General features: G+C 33.7%; 2 protein-coding genes across 3 annotated transcripts in view; both read right to left on the bottom strand.

Annotated features, from left to right (window-relative positions):
- Positions 1–6,733: 6,733 nt before the first annotated feature.
- LOC125673450 (collagen alpha-2(VIII) chain-like) lies at positions 6,734–10,302 on the bottom strand. Its single transcript, XM_048910020.2, has 3 exons — positions 10,261–10,302; positions 7,253–7,422; positions 6,734–7,154 (listed from the first exon to the last, which is right to left on the bottom strand). Exons 2-3 carry the CDS (start codon positions 7,419–7,421, stop codon positions 6,769–6,771), a joined length of 555 nt encoding a protein of 184 aa, XP_048765977.2. The 5' UTR covers position 7,422; positions 10,261–10,302; the 3' UTR covers positions 6,734–6,768.
- Positions 10,303–13,617: 3,315 nt separating this feature from the next.
- The window catches only part of LOC125676047 (protein arginine N-methyltransferase 3-like), an 11,293-nt gene continuing 6,974 nt past the window's right edge, over positions 13,618–17,936 (bottom strand). For both annotated transcript variants that reach the window (XM_056158194.1, XM_056158195.1), the window contains exons 7-11: positions 16,918–17,096; positions 15,826–16,013; positions 15,227–15,364; positions 14,214–14,301; positions 13,618–13,743 (exon numbers count right to left, since the gene is read on the bottom strand). In XM_056158194.1, coding sequence (XP_056014169.1) covers positions 13,634–13,743; positions 14,214–14,301; positions 15,227–15,364; positions 15,826–16,013; positions 16,918–17,096 — 703 coding nt within the window. In that variant the 3' untranslated portion in view covers positions 13,618–13,633. The remainder of the gene's footprint in view (positions 13,744–14,213; positions 14,302–15,226; positions 15,365–15,825; positions 16,014–16,917; positions 17,097–17,936) is intronic.

Below are 17,936 nucleotides of genomic sequence, written 5' to 3'. Positions count from 1 at the left end.
AATATGTTGTCGATGTAGTAACTTGTAAGATATGTTGTCGATGTAGTAACCTATACGACATGTTGTCGATGTAGTAAACATCACTACTTGTCTTGTAAGCTGGTAATCACATTTAAAGATGGACGTTTGAATGGAAGAAAAAACCATGACAAGGGTGGAAAAATTAAAATTGAATTCTTAAGAGAAAAATCAGAAGGAGGAAGGGTCTGTGACAGTTTACTACATTACATCAAGGAGGAAAGCAAGTGTAAACTCTAGAAAGAGTTTGTTCATGTTCACCGGAAGAAGTGTATGAATTTATTCTGTGCATCCAGAGGTCTTTCTTTTTTCCTATATGCATCATATTAACAAGATCTGTAACCAAAGATGTCATGCTCCCAACCAAAATATGTGACGGCCAAATTTAGAGTCACCTGGAACATTCAGCTTGGTCACTGTTAAAAAATGAACAATAAAATTGGATGAACAAATCATTTAAACTGAATGCAGACATATATACATTATTGAAAGTAAATGCGTAAACTATAAGCAGTGTCACTTGTGCGTGCATGATGTCATAGTTGTCGGACTGGTACACCCCCTGCAAGGAGACAGTGTATTGAGAATTTTCGGGTGTCGTGATTTATCTACAAATCTGTCTGCAGTGGAATAATAATTGTTAAGTAAAGTGCAAAATTCATCTATGGATATATTCTTACTAATTTCAATACAGTGACAAGGGTTATCTGCCTATTGGAATGGTTTCTACAGTAACTTTCATGGGATAATACAACCAACATGCCATGGACCATAACTCGAATGTTACATGCACTATAACATTACACAAAGAAGATGGGTGACTTTATCGAGCCGAGAACCCACAGAAGGACAAATATCAAAGTTAAAATTGAAACTCTCCAGAAAAAGAAAAATTGCATTCTGGTTAAAACAATCAATCCATAGTTTCCAAAAATGCTTTTTCGATGTGCCCATTTCAAAAGAATATTGAAAAAATCCTATTTAAAATCATGTATACGCGAAAAACGCACAAAATAACAGTAAATTTGACTTTTCCAAGCAGATTTTTATATGGAGTGGGCCAAGTCTCCATTGTGAACTGAGTAAAATATGTTAGTACATGTTCAGGTGTAAAATGTGTTGTAAATAAAATTATGAAGACTTCACCCACTCTATGAAAAAAACTTACTTCTTGTATATAACTTTTGTCGTATTATCAAGAAAATTTCTTTGTCCACTGCGAGTGACTTTAGATAGCTTGAAATTCGGAAATTCTTCATGGGATGTGGTATAGCGACAGTCTCATTGAAGTTTTTGATCATAAGGCCCAGATTGCATATCTGTGGTTCGAATACCAATATTTCCTACCTTTATTTTTTCTTATGAATTATTGGACTTCCCATAATTATTTTATCTCTGGCATTTTATGCTAAGTTTTACTCATAGTATGCAGTCTTAATGACGATCACAAGTAATTGATTCCAACATGCAGCTAGTGAATAAATGTAAACAAGTATGGGGCCTCCTGTGAAGTATGGATTTAGTTTATGTAAATGACAACGTTAAAGAGAACAATTTCAACAATGCTTAAAGGAAGTGAACATGAAAATGTGACAAAGGGTTTAAATTTGTCATTTTGATGTATATAATTAATTCTGAAAATCAATAAGATGTAGCTTTCTTTAGTAGGGAGATATTTCATAAAGACTAACGAATCTTTTCAATCCTTGGGAGCTGCCATATTGAAAAACATATTACCTCCCTGCTGGGTTATCTCTTAGCATCCACTAGAGGGCAGCACTGATGCTGATGTCAGTTGGACACATTGTGTATTTTTGGCACATTGTAAGCATCAACGTTAAAATGTCATCAGCAGAAAGTGAATTAAATATGGGATATCAGTTTGAACCTGATGTTACAGAGAAAGAAATTGTTTCTCAGAATAATTCTTCTTTACCAGCAATTTATTTTAATGAGAGAGGAATTATGTACATTCAAGGGGTGTCTTTGTTGTCATGAGTTTGAACATTTTGTGTCAGATTACATGGATATACACATAAAGTGCAGTTCTCTACACCCATATTTTGACATGGTGTGTCTAAGTCCTGTTATAATTGATACAGCTTACATTTATCCATGGATTTATGTATCCAGAGAGGAAGGGTCTCAGAGGACTTGGATAACAACTTGTTAAACAAGTAAGAAAAACACGAAAATGAAAAATACCTTCTGTATTCACATGTATTAAAATCTAAACATAACATGGCATTTGTGTGTAAATATTTCCAATTACACACACATGTGATAGAATACAGTAACAATTCTGTTGCAGGCATGCTATCAAGATATGACCTACAGACAGTTTATCAACTAGGTCAGACGCGGTCAGCCTCTTGGGGGGAAAATCAGAGTAGTTTTACCCTCATTTGTTGTAACATAAATTATGGGAGCATTTCCTAAAAGCACTGCAATATTATAAAGGATTTCTTGAAACCTCAGATTTTGATACAGATTCTGAATAAGTAATTTTTATTAGTGTAAATAAATAATATATACGGAAGCCCATTAGTGCAAACCAAAACTAAATAAAAAACGAAATTATTATATAAAAAACGAAATTATTATATAAAAAACGAAAATATTAAATAAAAAACCAAAACTAAATAAAAAACGAAATTATTATATAAAAAACGAAATTATTATATAAAAAACGAAATTATTATATAAAAAACGAAATTATTAAATAAAAAACGAAATTATTATATAAAAAACGAAATCATTAAATAAAAAACGAAATCATTAAATAAAAAACGAAAATATTAAATAAAAAACCAAAACTAAATAAAAAACGAAATTATTATATAAAAAACGAAATTATTATATAAAATACGTAATTATTATATAGAATACGAAATTATTAAATAAGAAAAGGAACGTACTGTACTGATGTGAACTGATACATGTAAGTCATTAATTCTACATGACACGGCAAAGTATTCAGTACTTGGCATAAACGAAGGCCACCTGGCACCAGTTTTAGCAGCCACACTGGTACACACCGTATCACACCACTGAAACTTAATTAGTGTAAAATCAAGTGATTGTTGAGGTACCTGACTGATGGGAGCCATATATTTTCTTACTTATACACGGTCAGCTAGCCTATGATATCACACCACTCCACACAAACATGCAATTTGAGGAATTAATGACTGCAGTAGAAACATACTACAGTAAATCGGACAAATCTGTCTATGCAATAAATACATCATTCACTGGCGATCTGAGCCTTCTCTTCAGATTAATTTTGGGAAATAATACTTTTAAATTTAATTCAAAAGTTTATAAACAGATATTTGGATGTGTTATAAGGGTCTAAATGCTCTCCATCTGTATGCTATATCCGACAAAATCAGATAAACAAGGATTTCCAGGTAAACATCGCATAACGTACCAAGTGCGTTATCATGACGATGGCTTTATTTTATTATGTTCATGGTGAAGAAAAAGAAATCCAGCCATGATTTATTCGCTATAGCAAATTCTGCTCATCAACTGCTTAAATTCACGTGTGAAATATCTGTACATAAAATGCATTTCTTGGGCAGTACGGTGTATAAAGGAAAGTGATTTGAGGCAACTCGCATTCTAGATTTGAAAACGTACATTAAACCTACAAATTGGAACGAAAAAGTGCACATAATCCTTCAGTTTATAAGGGATTTATAAAAGGTGAAACTATTTGCCATATTTACTGGTAAATTAGCCGACGAATATACCACTTTATCTTAGAATGTAAATTACTATCCGCTCTACGGAAAAAAATTTGGGTTCCTAGATATTGTCATGTACCAAATACACTGAGATGTAGAGAGTTAATGACAACATGAAACCTAAAACAGTTTTTAAAAAAAACAACTATGTATATCCATAAGTTAGTCTGCTGTCCTTCCTAAGATGTATATATATTAAATTATATGCATTATGTCCTCCACCTTTATTTTGTGCTAATGCACATACATGTGTATGTATTAGTTATATACTTGTACCCTTGGCAATGTTGTTAAATACTAACTTATATATTTATGTACCTCGTGTACCATTGTATGAATGATTTGAGTGAATAAATTAAATGAATTGATTGAAGAAATTCTTAAAGATTTCAAAACAAACCCTCTACAGAGGGGCTATAGTGATAATTAAATCAATAAAAAAGTACAAGTGGTACCTGTAATCCGAGACACGAGGTTTGGGACCTTTCAGTGAACATAGTAGATAAACGTGTAGTGAATGGATAAGTTGGCTAATTTGTAATGTCATTAGATTTCTGTAAAACTCCATTGGCGATGATGAAATCGCAGTAAATCAAAGAATTAGGAGCCATGTTTCCTTACTTGTTAAGCTCCACTGACACACACACATTATATTCTCAAAAACTGTTCTTAATTTCGTTTTTTATTTAATAATTTCGTTTTTTATTTAGTTTTCATTTTTTATTTAATAATTTCGTTTTTTATTTAATTTTGGTTTTTTTTTATATATTAATTACGTTTTTTATTTAATATTTTCGTTTTTATTTATTAATTTCGTTTTTTATTTAATAATTTCGTTTTTTATATAATAATTTCGTTTTTTATTTAGTTTTCGTTTTTTATATAATAATTTCGTTTTTTATTTAATAATTTCGTTTTTTATATAATAATTTCGTTTTTTATTTAGTTTAGGTTGTTTATGTCTGCTCGCTACTTTCACTTGCGATGTTTTCTATCGAGTTACAGTCATAATTAGCTCTCTGAAATTAACCCAGTGAAGTAGTACATTGCATAGAGAAGTGATAACAGTTCAATAATTTTATTGACAATGTGTCTTTTTTCTTTTAAAATGACAAAGTGGTTTGATTTATCGACTTACCCCTCCCCCTCTTCTCTCTCTCTTCTGTGGTATGCAGTACTAAGTAGTAATTAAGTCTGAACCTATGAATTAAGTCACCCCTCACACAATTAAGGATTTTGAAGTTTGGATTGAAGTAAGTTTTACGAGTTGTTTGATTTTTTTTTTTTAAGTGTCTATCAACATGACTGTCGTGCCAATAATTTTCACTATTCGCACGACGGTCGCGCTTATATTAGAGCTCATATCCGCACGATATTCTTTTCCCAATTATAAATTTCTTCTACTTGCCCATGAGACAGAGTTAGAGATATATTTAATTTGTATGATTTTAAATCTTATAAGCTTTTTAAAAAAAATCAAACGAGATGTCTACACAATTATTTAATTTATCTCTAACTTTGACAAATGACCAGTTCAAAGTTCACTTTTAGGTATATAACATATATAATATGCCTATATATATTAAGCTAGACACTTTATTGCAAATAATAAGGATACTAATTATAAACCAGGCAATTTAGGTGGTGGGTCACCACCCAATACCCAACTGTTAGTTAATCCATTTTCAGCAGTCTGATTTAAACCACCGACTTTTCTTTACGAGTGTAAGGAGAAAGGGGTGTATAAACCAGTGTAAAGAAAAGGAGGGGGGGGGTGTATTAGACGATTCTAAGAAAGTTCAGAAGTTGGAGGAACTGGAGTTATTTTATGGGAGTGTTTTCTTCTTTATCTTAATGCATTGTAATTAGATTTGATTTCAATTCTTTTTGCTCCAAAACCTTATCCATCAATTCTAATATGAATCCAATAAATTTCTGCTGTATAATAGTGACCCAGTCAACAACAGCAATGTGTCTCATCTACGTCAGAGCACAGATGCATACTGGGAAATAATGGATGACCTCCATAAACCTTCAACTTAGAGTGTTTAATTGATCAAATCTCGTAATAGAAACAAGCAAATTAAATTCAGGCCACACTATTTAGTTTCAGGAGGTCTTTTAAGTTTATTATGCAACAAATATTTTTTTCATGTTCACTTCCTTTAAGAAGTTAGTTGAAGAGATCATGACAAAAGCCAAATATGCAACCAGTGCAGACTGTCTAAAAGACACAGTGAAGTACAGTGAAGTACAAAAACTAAAGCATATATCAAGTGTCTGTTTCTGTCCCATTTGTATTTGCTGGGATTAAATCTAATTGCAAATGTGCGTTCTGTAACTGTAAAACCAACCTCAGAGTTGTACCAAAAGAGGCGAGAACTGATGCCTTTATCATATTCGGTATATTAGTACCAGTAAGTTGTAAATGCTGTTCAAAATATTTGTTGGGGAAAAACTGAATCCAAATCAAATCATTAATACTGCACCATACAGAAAACGCTATTCCACATTTGATTTACACCACAAAACATCTGAGGTTTCTCATTCACATCAGTTAATATGTCAATGGAAATGCGGAGCACTTACTTTTGAATGTTGCGCGCACATATATGCAGCGTCATTTGGTACCTTAGGTACTCCAGGCATCAGTGTAAGTAAATGTATGTGTGTGTGTTAATAACCACTTAATGTCTGATATACATTATGCTTATAGCAGCCTATGAAACAAATTCTGATGATGATTTTGATTAAATATTCTTCTTTGAAGTATGATCTATATATTTGTTTTTAATTCTAAATAATTTGGACAGCGTGTTAGTACGGTACTGTATCTATTGTAAATACGGGTACCATCAATGCGGATTTTAAACTTCCGATTCGCGACCGGTGCCCAATCATGAATAGGCTTATTGTTCCCCAAGTTCACCCATCTTCTTAATTAATGCATTGATCAACAGAAGAAATTGCATAGACCTGTCTTTATTTTATCTCGACATTACAACATAAAACCAGAAAATGAAGAAAATAACTTATTGACATAAGCTGTTCCATAAAGACAGTCGATCCAGACCCTGTCTCTGGCATCCAGTCTTACAATAGCCATTTTACTGCAAGAATTATGCATACCGCTAACCTTGTTGTGGCAGTAGAGGTAGGCCTTCCGTTTGCCATTCACATTCAAAGCGGTATGTGCAACGTAGCTGTTTTGTGTCACTGTTGTCCAATCAAAGACATAGATCCCAGATTTTGGTGCAGTGAAAATTCCTTCTTTACCATTATAGCCACCTCCTATCTGTAAATCCACAGTTCCAAATTTGACTATTTTCCCCTGACTAACTGTCTGCTGCGAGGCTTTGGCATCAAATGCTACAATCATGTGTCCTACAACACAAATCGGAAGGGAAATAAAAAGTTAATGATTGGGACGTTTATTTCAATAATTCAAAAAGAGAATCGTTCAGTATTGTTCAGTCATTTACGTCTTGGGGCCTTGCATTTGTCTCTCACATAACCGACAGCCTCGCATGTTTTAACAACAGTGGCATAATCATCTCTGAATGTTTTCAGACTTGGTCGTGGTGACTTTTTATCAGCAGTGGTGAAACTGCAAATGGCACACATAATCACAAAGAAAACTGGCAAGGGCATTCTGTAAAGATGAATAACTACATACCAAGATATTTTTGTTAGATTAAAATTTACTACATGCATTATATATACAGCTACTGTTGAGGTAGCTTAACATTCATGCAACCTTTTGAATTCTATAATACATCATAAGGTATATATGTAACATTAATGATGAGATGCAGTCTGTTCTCAATGTATTGAGGTATAAGAGGCAATACAAAGTAGGGAGGGACAGTCATTAACTTAATTAATAATTAGAGATTGTTTTTATGAAAAACAAATGTCTTCCCAGCTCCCTAAATATCAATAACTACATTCCTTGTCCACTCTGTAGGTTGATGTGATCTTATATGGCTGTCAGCTAAGTGTATGTAATTTGGGCAAAATTTTCATCAGTTTCAGATTTGATATGAACATATTTTTTGTAATATAACATTTACAATGCAAGTACGTACAAATTCTTCAATTTTTAAAACATCCCTATAATATGTTTTAAGTTTTATTAGTACATGTGATAAAATAGATGTCAGCACTAAGTTTACCAGTAAAACTATGATAGATGGGCCCGGATTAAAGCCAGTTCTAAGTTTGATTTGGATTTGTAGTGTAGGTATTCATGTATTAGGTAACACAATATTTTATTTATTTAATCTCAGTAATATATAATTACAAACTACTTTGATACACGAAATGATCAGGAAACAAGGCAACAGGCTTATATAAATCCTCCTCTCTATGTGTATTTTAAAATTGCTCAAAATGGAGAGATTTCATCAGTCTTTTGGAGAGTTCAATTAAATTATGAAATAAATCAGACATTTACAAGGATTTTCATTCATTATCATACACCGGTCTTTAGACGGGTCGTAGTATAGTATGGTGATCATGTCCGTCCGTCCGTCTGTCTGTCTTCATGTCTGTAAATCATTAAATATTATGACCGAGACCTAGAATCATCAAACTTTTTCAGCTGATACATCTTGGGTAGAGGGTGGGTCCCACTTTAAAGCTAGGTCACTGTGTGACCTTTGATGAAGATGACATGGCCAAATACGGCAAAATCCCATCTGACTCGTAACTGATGATTATAGACCAAATAGGTCTATGTAACTGATGATTATAGACCAAATAGGTCTATATGTAACTGATGATTATAGACCAAATAGGTCTATATGTAACTGATGATTATAGACCAAATAGGTCTATGTAACTGATGATTACAGACCAAATAGGTGTATGTAACTGATGATTATAGACCAAATAGGTCTATGTAACTGATGATTATAGACCAAATAGGTCTCTAATCATCAAACTTGGTCAATTAATGCACTGTAAGAAGAAGGCATGTCACTCCCTAAATTAAGGTTACTGTGACCTATAATAAAGATAATGTGGTCATTTATTGCATAACCCTTTTTTGGGCTCATGTCGATATGAACTAGTCTTACAATCAACAAACTTTGTCAATTTGTGCATCTGTATATATTATATTAAATGTAAACTGTAGCTAAAACTCGCGTCAATAAAACTTTTAAAATGGTAAATATGTTTTTGAAACAATTTGTTAAGGGAGGTAATCCCTACATGAGCTAGAGAGTAATGCATTAACTCTCTTCAATAATCATTACATCAGGAAATACATTTTTCATAATATGTAGCTACAAAACAATTAATGTGAATATAATTTTGTTTCTAACATTAATGATATAAATATATGTAGTATTGTAGTACAAAGACTTAACAAGCACATCACAGAACAGATGGAGGAATTGTCTCATGGGAATGATAATCTAAGCTGATGGTGATTAAGCAGTTTAATCTGTATGTCCAATTAAGATTCAGTTAGCCCCTTGGGAGTGAGCCATGGTGTTTCATAGTTCAGCTGGAGATTCAAAGATCGTTTTGATAAGATCTAAATTACATCTGTTCAGTTAAAGTGTAATTAATGAGTATAATCTTTGTACAACCCAAAATAAGTATTTCATACCATGGGAAAGAAATTATTTAAACAAATATAGTAAAATGAAAATATGTTTCGGAATATTTCTTTAGCTATTTGAAAAATTCAAGAGATATATTGACAAGTCAATTGCAATAGACACATTGCAAGGAATAATCTTGATTTTACCTCAGACCTAAAAGCAGTTTGAAAGATATTGGTGCAATCCCAATGAAGGTTGACATGATTTTGTGTCATGCAATTTTATCTGTTTGTAGTGAATAAAAATCTGACGTGTTGTGGCGGTGCTCTTTTATCTATGTACACATCCTTCATGAAAGTTACCATGATTGTAAAACACCAATAACAGCATGTTTACAGGAATGACTGATTGAATACGTGGTCAATTTGCCAATTACTGTTTGTGTGATAGTGTAAAAGTAAAAGCATTGTACAAGTGCATGGAACATGTTTCTAAATATCGAAATGTGAAAGTTACGCATCTTACAAATATCACCAAGAAATCTTTGTAAAATCTAAAACTTCAAATCACTGTCTTGTAATGGAAGTAAGGAGGTGGTCATGTACTCTTCTTAAAGACATAGGGTGTATTTTTCATATAAAAAGCAAAGTAGCTGATGAATTCTACAATACCCTATCCTAGAAAGTGATTTAACATCATCAAAATTGTCAAGAAGATCGATCTTAAAGAGAAGAATAGCAAAAATTTACTTTTTCATTCCCATTTGCTTTAGATATAATTACTTGGAAAAATAAACTGCAATGAAAATTCGACTTATTTTAAATCCTTTGATAATTTAAAACAAAATTCACACCATTTACTTTCTTCTTTAAATGATCTGTACTTTCATTCCTCAATCATAACTTACTTTTTGTCATAATCAAAAATTTGCTCACCTTAATTTTAGGAAACCTTTTGCAATAAATGAACATACATGTATAAACATTGACCATACTTGTTTATCTTTTTTATACTATTTTTCCTTGCATGCCAAACCACAATTAGGTGACAGATTGTAGCAAGTGTAGAACTTGATACTTTGTTTCATTTCTAAAAACAAAAACAAACAAAAACTCTTGCCACCATAGTATCAGAAAAAATTGCATTTATTTAGAAAAGTTGTACATATATGGGACAATGAGTGTGTCTTTCAAATTTAAAGAACTACATGTATATTTATATGTTATAATAGTTTTTGTTCCATTGTTATGTACAGTAGCTTAAATGTACTTGTAGACCGTGATCCGGCCTGGACAAAAGACAAAGTAGACTGTCTAAGAACAGAAGGTGTGTAGGAAGACAAAGTGATTTCTATCTATACCATCTAAACTTGGCAGTAGTCAATTTGTTTGCTGTATACATGCATTCAGTAGTAAACAGAGGAAAACTTTCATGTTTAATTCATTTTCACAATCCGACTCACTTAACCACATTCCTGGACCTGCTCTCTTGTAATGGACTCTTAACTCCATGTATTCTGTTTGATAACCAAAAGTAAAGAACTTTAAAGAAATAACACAATTTTATTATATAACACCCAAAGGACAAGGAATGTCATAATGTTGGTAGTCATTTGTGATGTTTCTCCTTATCATTGCTATTACTCTGTGGTGTTTCATATCCAGAAGTCAAGAAGAATTTTGTTTTTAAGAAATAACACATTTTCATTATGTAAGCCACAAAGTTCCGTCCTGTCACCAGAAAACCCACAGGCCCCGAATTTCACGACTGTGGTGGGTTACCCTTCTCATCACTATGGTCTCCATTAGGATTCTTAATATACAGGAGTCAAGAAGATATCTTTGAGTCTGAAATACTAGTGATGCATTTTCAATATATGAGTCCGACCCTGAGACCAGAGCCACAGGCCATGAATTTCACCATGACTTAACACACAGTTTGCCTGCTAGAGGTCCCAAAATAAAGAACTTTTTGAAGATTGCATCATATATTTAGGTTCTGGTCCTGACCATCAGCCCCTAAGGAGCAGGGACGACAAAAGTTTTGTTTTTGTAAAAATTGGCTCAGTAATACAAGCATTTGAAAAGAAGTTGAAAAGAGGTATAGCGCATTTGCTGACGATACGGCCGACTCAGAAATCTAAATGGAAAACACCGGTTTCCAATAATAGACTGGCGTGTTATATTTAAATATAAGGCCAACGTTTTTGATGTTTCGTTAACCAAGATAAATAACTGCCGCAGTTTAGCATTACTGACATTTATATGAGTCGTTCTTTACTTAATAAACCATTTCCCTATTTGGAATGATGACAGTACAATATTTTCATAGACCTGTGCATTCATATTACACAACAACCCTTTTACATTTGGCATTACTTAACTCACTGTTCTGACATGACTGCAGCGCCTTTAATAGATGTCATCAGTTCATTTGCCTTTGGTTGATAAGTCGAGTGTTTATCTTTGCCTAAATATCATATGACAGTTGCCACATGAGTTTTTATTTTTTTTTTTTTTTTGAGAAGTCAAACTGTATAACAGTTCTTTTCCTCCCTTGACTTATTTTTACTTATTACATGCTGTGCATTTGTGTCCTTTTTCTTGTAGTATTTGTTTAGCTTTTCGTCAGCCACATTACGGTTTGAAATTCCTGTGCACACAGGAACATGTTAGTGTAAACAAGCGGAACTACAATGATCTCGGAATAAATTCCCTTTCTTTAAGTCGTAACTTGCAAATATTAGAAGTTATGATGAAAATGACTAATATTTGTTATAATATATGTATCACATTTACCCCCCCCCCCCCCCCCCCCTCAAGAAAACGACCCCAAAAAATGAAAAGCAAAAAAAAAAATAGATTGGAAAAATATTGGACTTGAACTCGGGGAATGTATGGTTTAAGTGTAAGATTACCGAGCACCTAAACCACTAGGCCACCCAGGCTTGTAAGTTTAAAGGTTTAACTTTTGACAGGCTGCTAAATCTCAAGGTAAATTTTGAGAATGATTTTTTCATATTTTATCCATTTTCAACAAGTCATAAGCAGGTAAAACAACTTCAGTGTTTTATTTCTGGTTTAAGGTCGCCTTTTGCAACAGTTTGCAATTTTTTATGCCCATTACGTTACATCTACTATATACTCTATATAATCACGGTGATGTTTATGCTTGTCAAATAAATATACTATCAACATATCGATATCTTTATTAAGTAATTTGGGTAAACACAAGTATAAACTGACATTGTATAGCAGAATATTTGTAAAAATGATATTCAAGAAAAGGGTATTTATGTAGGCGAAATTGCATACCAAGTGCGCTATACCTCTTTTCAAACTTAATGCAAGTCAAACACTGAACAAACAAGAGGTACTGTGAGCAATGCTCACTAAGAATACCCCCCGCTTACCCCAATCTCCCAAAGGGTGTTGGTAATAGGTACATATGTATAAACCACCTCTTTTCTGAGTGTAAAAAACAAATGGCATGACAAACCGAACCATATTGCTACTTCGATGTCCAGTGCGCGTGACCTTTGACCTTTTGACCCCAAAATCGATAGGGAACATCTTCATTCCATGGGTAGTCCATATGTATGATATGGTGACTGTAGGTGGAAAGGATAAGGCTTTAGAGCCCGGAAACCATATTGCTACTTCGATGTCCAGTGCGCTTGACCTTTGGACCCCAAAATCGGTAGGGAACATCTTCATTCCATGGTTAGTCCATATGTATGATATGGTGACTGTAGGTGGAAAGGATAACGCTTCAGAGCCCGGAAACCATATTGCTACTTCGATGTCCAGTGCGCTTGACCTTTGACCTTAAAATCGATAGGGAACATCTTCATCCCATGGGTAGTCCATATGTATGATATGGTGACGGTAGGTGGAAAGGATAACGCTTTAGAGCCCGGAAACCATATTGCTACTTCGATGTCCAGTGCGCTTGACCTTTGACCTTTTGACCCCAAAATCGATAGGGTACATCTTCATCCCATGGGTAGTCCATATATATGATATGGTGACAGTAGGTGGAAAGGATAATGCTTTAGAGCCCAGAAACTATTGCGTCTACAGACGGACGGACGGACAGACAGACGGACAACCCGATTCCAGTATACCCCCCCCCCCCCCCCCACAACTTGTTGCGGGGGTATAAAAACAGATCGCAACATGTGTATTCACTGACATTTGAATGGAACATGTGTAAATTAGACCACTATCACTTTAATTTTCAGGCGTGGTCATATTTCTACATGAACTAATGACAATTAAATCAGCCAGGAAATATGTATAGATTTCTTTATTGCATTATAAAGCCCTGTGTAACATCATTAACAGTCAGTGTTATCACAAGGGACCTCGGATCACGTCTGTTCTTTTTGCAAATGATGTGGCCTTTCATCTGTTGCCCTATTAAGAGAAAAGTACACTAATTACAGGCAAGTCTTAATTGATTTTCTTATAAGGTTTTTATTTCTTATTCTTAACAAAATAAAGGTTTTTATCCCCCCTCCCCAATCCCCTTTAATCCAAAAGTAATTGATAGTGGAAATGTAAGTTTTAACTGATGAACTGAAAGATAATACCCTCTTCTCTATAGAATTTTGAGATTTTGAAAATTAATGTTGCGTGCCTATGTATCATCTTTATTCAAGGACATTATTAGTCAGTATTTCAAGGAACATCAAAATATAAATACATGAATATATTAACCACATTTTCTTAATCTTAAAATAACCATGCATTACCTAAAGAAATCCTTTTTATAATGGCATCATTGAATATAAATGGCTGCAAAGTTGTTTGTATGAATTTGATCGTGACTTAGAATTTTAGACGAAAATACAATGTCACTCCTGCTATGTATACAGTTTATTTACCTTTAGTAACGCTGATTGGATTCTTCAAAAGGAACACTGTTTGTTTCCAGTGGGTGGATGTGACTTGTGGGCCGGTGGAAAACATCACCTATAACACAGTCCACAGGGATATGTACTACAGTAAAGCAGCAGACCACAGCTGGTGATGCATAACATTGGGTATTTGTGCAAATTTCTCACATTTGATGGACTTGCATGTAGTCACACAATATAAATCTTAATGCTAGTAAAGAAAACCGGTCAATACATGTTATAAATCTATGCACAAAGAAGCTTCTTCAAATGATTAATTTTATTTCCTAGATGGTATAATGCTCAATTTGTCTAATAGATGGTTTAATCTTCCTAGATATAAAAACATTCTGGCCCATCATTATACTAGAGGCATTTGTAGCCACAATGTCAAAGATCCTGTTTCCACTCATGGCTATGTCAGAAACCCCAAGTTCATTAGTGGCTGCCATGTCAGAACCCACAAGTTCATTAGTGGTTGCCATGTCAGAAACCCCAAGTTCAGTAGTGGCTGCCATGTCAGAAGCCCCAAGTTCATTAGTGGCTGCCATGTCAGAACCCCCAAGTTCATTAGTGGCTGCCATGTCAGAAGTGTCAAGTTCATTAGTGGCTGCCATGTCAGAAACCCCAAGTTCAATAGTGGCTGCCATGTCAAAAGTGACAAGTCTACATGTGGCCAAAATGTTGGAGTCCTGAGTTCACTTGTGACTACAATATCAGGTATCAGTCCACTCATGGCCACAAAGTCAGAAGTGCTGAGTCCTATCAAGGCGACAATGTCAGGGGCACTGAGTCCTATTAATGTCACAATGTTACTGAAACCACTCTGAGATCCCAACACTATGAAAGGACTCAGGACCTCTATCATACTCATAGTGTATCACAGTTGATGGCCATCACCAGATCAAGAACCCCAAACACGACTTGAGAAATATGAATTATGTTTCGAAGTGAAATGCTATGTTTCAAGAAAAGATACAATTATTTTTGTAAGACCTTACTTTGCTGGTACACCCTTTATGAAAGAAAATGTCAAAGTATCCCACTAAGGCATTAATTTGTCCCTCTCCTGAAGCTGTGAGAGTGAAGTCTTCTGAGAACTGGAGATCTGATGTGGAGCATGAGCAGGTGTCCAACTCCTGCAACACAAACCATTGATATATGCAGTACTTGGGATGTCATCAACATGAAAAATGAAGCCATCTTATGTATATTTTAAAGTTCCGATAAGTGTCTATATACAGTGTGATAAATAAGAGTATTAATTTCATTCAACATTTATTCATTAGAACATATTAATAGACAAAATAACTATATTCATGCCACGGTGATTGTTTTCTGTCCCTTAAGATAACATATGAAATAGAGGGCAATTTAACAGTCTTTTCATTCATCAGAAGCTTGAACCCCATTTTAGAGTTGCAAATGTATTTTTACAGATCTTCAAGCTTTTTTTCACACTTTACAACTGTTCTGCATTACATGTATCAGTTTGAAAGTACAATAAAGAGCACAAGTTGAACACAAAGATTACAGCACATCAATTTCTTCATGGAGAAAGAGTTTGCTACACGTGTTACAGTAGACTTGCTTTACGTACCTTGACAACCACACAATCAGACAATATTTTCTCTGCTTTCACGGTTTCAACACTGGCTTCTTTGATCACCTCAGATTTCATACAAGTCATTTTAAAACCATACACATCATCCCAGTAAGTCACATGATTTGTGTGAAGGTCAGGGTCACTTAATGCAGCTAACACAATGGTACATTTGTCAGGATGGACTGGAAGAAAGAAAAGTTCTTTTATAAAGTTTTGACAGATTGAATTCTTCCTTGCATTAAATATATTCAAACTGCTACTTTTCAGACTTTGGGGTGTTTATACAGAACATTGAGATATTTATATAGAACATTGGGGTGTTTATACAGAACATTGAGATATTTATACAGAACATTGAGATATTTATACAGAACATTGGGGTGTTTATACAGAACATTGAGATATTTATACAGAATATTGGGATGTTTATACAGAACATTGAGATATTTATACAAAACATTGAGATATTTATACAAAACATTGAGATATTTATACAAAACATTGAGATATTTACACAGAACAATGAGGTATTTATACAGAACATTGAGATATTCATACAGAACATTGGGGTGTTTATACAGAACATTGAGATATTTAGACAGAACATTGAGATATTTATACAGAACATTGAGGTGTGTATCCAGAACATTGAGGTGTTTATACAGAACATTGAGATATTTATACAGAACATTGAGATATTTACACAAAACAATGAGATATTTATACAGAACATTGAGATATTTATACAAAACATTGAGATATTTATACAGAACATTGAAGTGTTTATACAGAACATTGAGATATTTATAAAGAACATTGAGATATTTATACAGAACATTGAGATATTTATACAGAACAATAAGGTATTTATACAGAACATTGAGATATTTATACAGAACATTGAGGTGTTTATACAGAACATTGAGATATTTATAAAGAACATTGAAATATTTATACAGAACATTGAGATATTTATACAAAACATGAGATATTTATACAAAACATTGAGATATTTATACAGAACATCGAGGTGTTTATACAGAACATTGAGGTGTTTATACAGAACATTAGGGTGTTTATACTGACCCACTCCATTCGGTCGTAGATATTTGTCTCTCGCATACAGCACAGAGTCTAACATTGATTCAAACAGGAGAAAGTATCCCATCCACTCCGAGATAATTATATCCACTCCATCCACCGCAATATCCACATCTTCTATCCGTCCTTTGATCAGAGTCACAACATTATCCAATCCATTCTCTCTGCAAACAACAATCGCATATCCTAAGAAATGCTTTAAAAAGCATCAAGTTGCAAATTTCAACCTCAAGTCAAGTTACTAATACTTACCTGTCATTGTTTTCTCTATATCATAAAAACTACTTTCATGATAAAGATAGCAATGTGTTTATCATACCTCAATATGGTAATTTTATACAACGCGTTATCTGACTGGTCTAGACAGTCAAAGGAGAATCAAACTACATATCCCAAAAAAAATTTGTCAAGGTAAACATAGTTTATTGTGATGTCACAGTAAGTCAAAGTCATTTCAAGTAAGTGAACTTCATAGTTCATAAGGCACAAAGGGAATTTGTTTATATGCGGGTTTCTGACACACAGTTAAATCACCTGATTTTGGCAAGCCCATGTCAGTAATCTGCATTAAAGGAGAAAGGAAACACGAGAAATGGTTTTATCACTTTATTTCGTTGTTTGTACCTTCTAATACGTTGACAGTGCGGTGTTACCATTAGAGCTATTTCCGCTACATACAATGTATAAATAAGCGGACCCCAATTTCAAATGTATTTCTGTACTTTTGCATTGTTTCGGTACAATAAACAATTTATTGCATGAATGTTTGGGAGATATGAATATCTATTAAACCGAGAAAAATTATATTCCCCTTGGGTGTTGACCACGAGGAATATGACTTTTTTTAGGTGATTAGATTGTTGTACATGTATCTCCCTCACTATCCTGCAATAAATGTATAGTATTACCCACCATTTGTATGTATGGAAACTGGATGTGATTTTTGTATTAAATGTACGTGTTAGGACTTGTGTCTGAACTTTTGTTTATTAATTATATACTGT

This window comes from Ostrea edulis, chromosome 3 (assembly GCF_947568905.1).
Source record: "Ostrea edulis chromosome 3, xbOstEdul1.1, whole genome shotgun sequence".
NCBI classification, from domain to species: Eukaryota; Metazoa; Mollusca; class Bivalvia; order Ostreida; family Ostreidae; genus Ostrea; species Ostrea edulis.
This window is presented reverse-complemented; position numbering and strand designations above follow the sequence as displayed.